Raw genomic sequence first — 8,863 nt, 5'->3', positions numbered from 1 at the left:
TGGGAGTATTATCACTTAATGTCCAATGAGGTTTCAGCAAAGTTAGAAGAAGCATAAGGTGCTGATGTAAGGCTTTCACTGAACTCCTGCCGCTGCTGAGGTAATTACCAAATGACAGGAGAGTTGGTGCTAATTAATTTACAGTTTAAGTCTGACAAAGGTTGATAAGACAACGACTGGAAAACACAGAAGTAATGGTTCTAATTAATCTGGGAGGAGTTAATCGGCTAACAGAGTGTGTGTGTAGGATCATGGGGGAGAACTTGAGGATGTTATCTAACAATGAGGTAATGGTTTTTCAAAGATTTTGCAAATCAGGACAAAGTGATTCCAGTCTTTGACGTACCGTTGCGTTGCCCCTCGGCTGTGATAATGAATACTCCGGTGCTGACCACATATTAAACTTCGGAGCTCACTGGCCAGAGACGGAGGCTTAAGTGCACTTTGTTGGCCCTCATGAAAGAATGAAGATGCTAATGTCAGCATGGATAAATGCTGTGTCACTAGATTCTGTCTGCGGTTTATTTTTAGTTAAAATGAACTGAGAGTCCAGAAAATATCGTCAATCCCTGGTCAATTACCGCTTTAAGTCCAGAAATGCTATTTCTGAAAAAGAAATTATGCTGAAAATTTAGCTGAACTTTTTCACCTTAGAAATACGTCTCAAATGCCTTCAGGTTGTTATTTTAGTTATTTGACTTGAGTTTTTCAAATGTGTTTTCATTTTTTTAAAATTTTCTGTAAAACAGCAATGTGACAAAAGTAAATTATTATCATTATTATTAGATCTCAGGCACACATAGGGCCTAAAGATTAAGTTTAATCACTATGGGAGTAAAATCTTTAAAAAATTAAAATCTGAGAAGTGTGGCACGCATTTTTGTGTAGCCCTCTTTATCAAAGGCTCCAAACTAAACCAGTATACCAAACTGCTAAAAAAATAAAATAATTAGTTTACCTGTATATAATGTAATCTCAGCATAAATACAATTGTTAGCTTAGAAGTTTGTAAAATAGTGGATTGGTATTTAAGAACAAATGCAATTCTTAGACATGAGGGATAATAGCTTTTGTTAACCTATTCTTTAAGTAGTAATGAGGAATATATTAGTCAGTGCAAGTAACAGAAAAAGAAGTGCATTTGTAGTTTGCATCTTATGAATTTTATTTACATTAAGGTCTTAACTGATCACTAGATGGCAGCACTGCATAAAGCACTTCTGGAACCCACATCTCATCAGTTGCAGACACACCTGATAAAAAAACTGTATACAGATATTTGGACAGCACTGATTTTAAATTAGTTCCATGCCAAGCATAAAGGCTAAAGCTTCAACTCTTACTGGACCTTATGAACCCTCTGGGTGCAGAAACCTACAGAGCTTGTTTTGATAGAAACGCTGCTGCTTCCCGAACACTGTAGCAGTCGTAAAAATATGTATTTTTTTTCGTCTTACTTGCAAGTAAACTTCATTATTCAGAACAACCTGCCGTCAGCAAAGCATTGAATAACATTACCTCTGGTTCTCAGAGTGAAACCTAAGAAATGAAAATGCTCTGGGTCATGAGTTTAATATCCCAAACCGCAGATTCTTGGTGTTTCTGACCATCTTTTAGCAGCTCTCCAGCGGCTCACCAGTCTGCCTAAAGAGCCATTAATGCCTCCTGTAGGGAACAGAACGGGTCTGATGGTTGGCGTTTTGGTTGGAGGCAAAGCCATCTCCTTAATGACCTTACACTCCCTTGGGCTCACAGCTCTTGGCTTATAGATCACACCAGCTGTGTTGACTCAACTGTAAATATAATGTAGCTCGTAAACACCACAGGGATATTATGATGTGTGTTTGTGTTTTCATGTGAAATATTGATGCATGAGGGTCAGCCCTGGGCCTAAATTGTATTGTTTTGATCTGAGAGTGGGGGAAATGGATTATTGTGTTGTTGTGGGAAAATAACTATCAAGTTGATGTATTCTGAGGTTCAAATGGTAATGAAGGTAATAACCAGATGGAGCAAATCTGAAAGAAATATGGGTTTACTCTAAGAAAATTATACTTTGGGTTCATGAGTCTCACCTCTCCATTAGACTCTTCTCTGCTTCATGCGTTCATTGTGTTCATAGAATTGTGGCTGCCACTTTATCTTTTTCATGGCAGCACCTCCAGTTCTTATGCTGTATAACGGATCAGTATATGAGGTAAGACTAAGAACTTTATAAAAAAAGCATGTATTATATTATTCAGAGCTGGAAATGGCATAAAACCCAACTGAACTGTTTCAGCAGCAAGTTACACAGGTAGTATGATTTTCTTCATTGTTTAGCTCAGGGATTAGGATTATACTATCAATGCAAGTCAATTATGAAGGTAGTCTGTCAATAATTATTCAACCTGCACAGTTGATTAAATAACAAAATGTGTCAAATGTACAAAGTGAATCCATTTGAAATACATGTAGCATTAACTAATTCTGGAGGTTTGTTCCACTAAATCACTCAAAGTTCTTTTCCTGGAAAAATGCAGTTCCTAATGCTAGGCAGTTGATTCAAGAAAGGCAAGGTAAGTTTATTTATATTGCACACTTCAGCAAAAAGTCAATTCAAAGTGCTTTATTATGTTGAGGATAATTAAAAACAGAGAAGATTAATGTACTTTTCAGGTCAACCAGAGCTCCGTTCTAGTGGTCACCAACGAATACACACTTTTCAGCCACAACTTTGTCAGATAAAAAACATCATTGGGAAGTGAAATCTAGTTTCAGTTTCAGACTTTTTGCAAGATGTCTCTAAAAAGAAAGTAATTATCTGCAGATTTTGAACTTTAGCAATACATTAACCATTTTTTTTCCTAGTTGATTGAAATATTAAATTTGTACTTTTTTCAGCTTATTTTTAATGTCAAGTTGTTCTCAACCGTACAACAAAGGGAACACTCTGTATTCAAGGGAAGTCAGTATTTAAAAATTTTAATGGTGAACAAGACTCAGATCATATGATCAAATAGTTGAGCTTTGTTTTTTTATTTCCTTTCTGTTTGAAAAACCTAAACAACACAAAAGCTGAACTTAAAATATTGACAACAAAAAAAAGACAAGGACACATGTACACATTAAATATAAATCATTTTATAATATACAAATTGTACAGATGCCAGGTACAGTAGGAATGTTGACATACTCAGAATAGGAAAGATAAAGAATACTTTTTCTACATCAATGCAGGTGACACCGGCACATGATCGAAGATACTTAACATTCAAGATGGCAGCTGAGGTGTTAAAAAAATACATCAGAGAGAAAGAAAATCTAACAATACATTTTCCAGAGGCTGTGAGCAAAGCTAAAGTGACAACACAAGAAAAAAATGTGACTGCATCCTATTTTGTTATGTTCTGTCGCTTCTACTTTGTCTGTTTCACATCATTGTAGCACACAGGAAATGAACCATTGCGTTTTTTTATAGCATTACCAAGAGCGATTGCACCAGCGCCACTACTCAGGCTCAGAGACATTTATGCTGATATAAGACAGCAAGCTGTATATTCTCACACATACTATAAATGGAGGGGAGCACAGATGTATATTTGAGTCTAACATTCGTCAAAGGTCCCCTCCTTTTCACACACGGCAGAGTTAACATGGTTCAGCATCGTTTAGCTGATTAAATGTCAGGTTCTGACTTGCTTTTTGTCTCCCTGTCTGTGTTAACATTAACAGCAGGCAAAAATAATAGAAGAAAAACCATAATTACTCACACTCCCTTGAGCATATTCATGCTAGAGGCTAGACTACACAGCATCCTAAATAGTAAGTTCTTATTGAGGAGACGGTACCCTGCAGGGCTCAGGTAGGGGACAGGGTCAGGTCCTCTGTCAAAGGTTCTGTTGTCCATGCTGTTGAGCCGGAATAAAAAACAGTCAGGTCACTCAGGCTTACCTAAATATCTAATCTGCTCTTCAGACTATGCTTCTGTTGTGGAATATATGGGTAGAAAACCCCAAATGGGAATGCTCAAGTCACAAAAGAAGAAGAAAGCAGGAGCACCGACATTGATTCACAACAGTTAAAATCTCAACATTATCAAGTATTAAAACTCATGAATACATTCATTACACAAAGAGTAATATATTCCAAGCACTTAAGTAATATATTCCAAGCACTTATTACTTTTTCTTTTAATAATTATAGCTTGAAGCTAACTCCAGTCCTTGAGGGCTGGTGTCCTGTAACTTTTAGATGTGTCCCTGCCTGGGACACCAGAATCAAATCTTCATCATGTGTTCACGTTGTACAGAGTTCCACCAATAATTGAATTATTTGATATATGTTTTGCAACATCTTAAAGTTACAATACACAGGCCTCAATAACTGGAGTTTGACATCTCTAAAGTATTATATTGTGGGCATGTTATGGCTTAGACAATCACAGGGAAGACTGCTCCCTTACCAGGAGACAGTCAATGCCTGCATTTCCATTCAAACTGGAATTACCAAAAAATTGCTTAAGCTTTTAAGTGCTTGGGCTAATTTTAGAAGTGGTAGAGACCTAAATGGAAGTACAAACACTTACAAAATGTAAATTTTGCATAATATGTCCCTTTAATGCATGAATTCAGGTAAATGAGCCCCAAACAAGTACTTACTGCACATACATGGACTTGTGATGCAAGTCATAATTATCAAGGTGAGCAGGATTAAAAGATTGAAACATATCACTCTGCAGGTAATAAATCTACATGAGATTCTGATTAAGTCAAAGCTTTCAATATCCTAATTTATCAATTAAATTAAATTCGACTGAAACTTACAGAAGATAAGAACAGCTCACATTCTTTTGATTATACTAATTTGTTATGAATTAGTATAATAAAAGAAAAGGTTTGAGCTGTTCATTGACCAACATGAATTAGCATGTTATTTCATGCTGGTCACATTCTGACTAAATGAACTCAGGAGTGTCTATGAAATCTCAATCTGTTAAAAAAAACAAGATACAAAGCACTTTAAATAAATATGTCAGGGTGTGCTCATGCAATCTCCTGTTTGTACAGCTGAGAAAAATCCATTCTCACTCAGAAACCTTTGACCTTGGCTGCCATTAGAGATGACCTCATGCTCATAGTCATATTGGAGCAGTAGAGGACAGGGAGCATATGTTTCAAGAGGTCGCTCTTGTAGCGACCCCAAAGCAACATCAGCCCTGAGGAGGTAGCTCAAAGCACCAGTCAGCAACGCATTTTTTGCAAGCTTTAGCAGAACAAGCAGAGGCAGCATAAAGTCTTTTTTTACTTGAAAACCAAACATTCACAATCAAGAACATGTCCAAGAAATGTCAGAAAATGATACAAAATGTAATACCTTCTTATGGATAAACATTTTCATCCCTTCACTCTTAACTTCAGGAATAATATCCTCAAAACACCAACCGGAGCAAAACTTTGCTGTTTGACTATAACAAACATATAACACTTAAATCACCAATATGCTGCTAAAAAACATTTCTAATAGCAGATTCTGGGCCATTTACAGTATAGTAATAAGGCTAAACTGGTCACAGTTTTATATTCTACTCTACACAAAAACATTTTCCATTTTACATTTAAAGGAATCTCACCAGAGGCAGGAGAGCACTTGAAATTGTGGAGTTTCTTCTCCAGAGAAACCACATATTCATTATCACAACACAAAAAGGATAATTGTGACAAATTATACGAGGACAGCAGATACTTTTTAATCAGCCAAACGCTAACAGTTTACAAAACAGGTATTACGACGAGGTGCAAGTAATTTTCTAAATCAAGCTTGTCCTCTCCGGTGCAAACGGATCCCCATGACATCCTTTTTAAACGTGAAACTTGACATGTTGAGGTGTTTTGTTGTCAATAACTGCCCCCAACAAGTGACCCCCCCCATTATAAATGCATGATTACTGACAGATCCCCCACTGACAAAATCCATTAGCGATCCACAGAGAGCCCCGCTCTGTAAACGTCGCCTCCTCCCTCCCTCTTGTTCCAGCTCTAAAATGGAAAGCCACGCAGAGCCGCGATACGGCACATTATGACTCAGTTAATGTCAGACACTGTGTCCAGTAAGAGGTATGTAAAGAGATGGAGGTAAAGCAATAAAAGAAACCTCTGCAGGAAATGCTGGTTACAAACGACCGTTGCTTTAAACGAACCAATTTGTTTCTGTTATTTGAGTCTTTCACACTCACTGGTCCTTCTTTATTTCTTCTTTATTCCCTTTTTTCACTACAACCTCACTTTCTCCTTCACTGCTCTCACTTCTGGCTTCAATACAGAACAAAGGCAACCCCCGACTACACATTTTATGCAGAAATCCTTTTTCCTGAATGTAAAGCTAACAGAGGAAACCTAACTACTGATCCTGTCCTTGAGGTGTGAACATTCAGCTGAATTTCACTTTCTTGTCTGGCTGGGCTTGGGAATATTATTGGGAACATTCTGTATGCAAGGTAAGCTTAGCACACCATACCAAAGAGTGATTATCGGGTCTCTTTGAAGCACTTGACGGCTTAGAGCTCAGCGTAAACAATGATCTCCACAGCCTGCTTTGGATTGCCTGTCGCAACAAATGCCTTTCCCATCACCTCTAACAGCGCTCTCCTATAAATTTGCTCTGCATTCTGGATCAAAATGTAACAAGGAATGACCTGCAAGAACATTTTCTGGGAATTTTCCTCTCTTTAAAATATCTTTAATATTGAGGAAACAGACCTGGGTCTTGCCAAGATTTTAGGCAAACTTCATTATCTAAAAGGTGGTGATTTCCTTACAAAGAACTGACACAATCAGAAAACTTGGTCACTCTAGAAAGTCATATAGCAAAAGTCATTTTCTCTAATTACAAATATGAAAAGATATTGTAATTAGCTCTTTCATAAGGGTTCATGAAGATGGTTCGAGCAACCTGATGTTGGTTAAAAAAAATAATAGAAGAAATCTCAGATGAGCTTCATAAATGGTATCTAGCTTGCTATCTAAATTTCCAATTTTATCCAAATACTTTTGTTTTGTATATATTTCATGTTTTTAAAACCTCCAGGTACAGCTAGTAAGCTCCAGTGACTGTTTACTGGCTAAACCTAAAGCTTAAGCCGTCTATAGTGAATAGTGAGTGTTTAGTGAACAAAGCAGCTCTGGTTTATCTGCCACTCTTACTGGAACCGTGACCAAGTCTTTTTGAGGCTTTTCATCTCACTGTTCTCCTTCTCATCCTCTGCCTTTCTCCATTCAGTGTTTGGACTCCACATGGACCCGCCTGCAGAGGCATCCCCTGTGTTGTTAAATACATTCAGTATCTGTGGTTATACAATAGAACTGATGTCATGGTCTTCTTTTGTTTAGCTACACTGTTGCAGGTTTTGGGGGAATCATATGTGAGATGGGAGGTTTGGAGGATGCTGCAGCAGTGCAGAGCAACCTTTCCCCCCCTCCCACTTCAATTTGGATTCAGGAATCAGTTTTTAAGAGAGGAATTTAAGAGGTATGATTGGGAAAAGCTCGACTTGCATGGTGCTACTACTGAGCCTCCATTGGGCTTGGGTCTGTGGTTGCTGGATCTGCCACAGTCTCCTTCGCGATAACCTCCACTGGTTCCCCTGTTTTGATTTCATTCTCTTCACCGTCATCTTTCTCTTCATCTGTTTCTATCCCATTTTCTATCACAGATTCAACTTTTGAAGTGCCCTCAAGCTCCTTTTCTTTGGTCTCACTCTGTGTCTCTACAGTCACAACTGTTTCATTGACCTCCTCAACCTCCTCCTTTCCTGATGGCTCTCCATTGTCTTCTGATACCTCTCCATCTGGAGCTTTGCTTTCTGTCTCCTCGGTGCAGTTTTCTGCTACTTTGTCTTCACTTTTCTCTGGTTCATCTTTCCGTGTGACTTTCTCGATGCTGATTACCATCCCTGCATCAGCCTTTTTATCTTCTTCACACCTTATCTTCCTCTCTTTCTTGGATTCGCCTGCTGCCTCTACCTGTGCTGCATTTGTGCTTCCAGTCACAGTCTTTTCCTCTTCCTTGCCAACTTTCTCTCTGTCATCAGCGATCTTCAGATCCTCAGAATCCTTCTCAATTATTGTCTTTTTCTTCTTGTTCTTCGCCACATCCTTGATGCAGTTTTTGTTGGACTTGCTTCGGGCCTTGAAGATTAGTTTCTGAAACATTTATGGCATGTTAGTTAGACAATATTCTCGTCCACAGAGCAGACAGAGCAGTAGACACAGACTTAATTAAGAACGGATCACAGCAGATCTAATATTGAGATGAAATAACTTAGAAATTTAAACAAAACAGAGCAGGAAATTGAGGCCATGGTGGGTGGGTGTTGGCTGATTATTGGTGGCCTTGAGAACATCCATTTGAACAAACAAGCAGATGAAAACATTATATCTGGTTACATACAGTTATGTGAAAATTGCCAATGCCAATTCATATTAGGTTCTTTATTTAGAAATGCCTAACCTTATTTTCTGTATATCTCTGGAAAAGAAAATAATTAAATTTTACTTAAACAATGAAAAATTAACCTAGCTTTACTCATTAAACAAAAGATATCAAATATTTATTTTCCATAGGATAAAAAGGACAGTATCTCTAATGGCTGGTCTTACTCCCTTTAACTTGAGTGAGACGGTTTTACCAGGCTACATTCTTTGTGGCAAACTTCAATCTGGCCTTTGTGTTTTTTCTGAAAGTGCAAAGGCAAACCTCCTAGGAAAGTTACATTTTTGCAGTCGTTTTTTGACATTACATGCTTTTTTTTTTAAAAGGATCTTGTGGTTGCTTTCAGGTGAAACTTAGACGAACAGACCTAGACATGTCGGCTGCCGTCTTGAAT

General features: G+C 37.8%; 1 protein-coding gene across 3 annotated transcripts in view; it reads right to left on the bottom strand.

Annotated features, from left to right (window-relative positions):
- Positions 1 to 3,103: 3,103 nt before the first annotated feature.
- The window catches only part of rftn1b (raftlin, lipid raft linker 1b), a 149,759-nt gene continuing 143,999 nt past the window's right edge, over positions 3,104 to 8,863 (bottom strand). For all 3 annotated transcript variants that reach the window (XM_032558425.1, XM_032558423.1, XM_032558424.1), the window contains exon 10: positions 3,104 to 8,180. In XM_032558425.1, coding sequence (XP_032414316.1) covers positions 7,542 to 8,180 — 639 coding nt within the window. In that variant the 3' untranslated portion in view covers positions 3,104 to 7,541. The remainder of the gene's footprint in view (positions 8,181 to 8,863) is intronic.

This window comes from Xiphophorus hellerii, chromosome 3, assembly GCF_003331165.1.
Source record: "Xiphophorus hellerii strain 12219 chromosome 3, Xiphophorus_hellerii-4.1, whole genome shotgun sequence".
Classification (NCBI taxonomy): Eukaryota; Metazoa; Chordata; class Actinopteri; order Cyprinodontiformes; family Poeciliidae; genus Xiphophorus; species Xiphophorus hellerii.
This window is presented reverse-complemented; position numbering and strand designations above follow the sequence as displayed.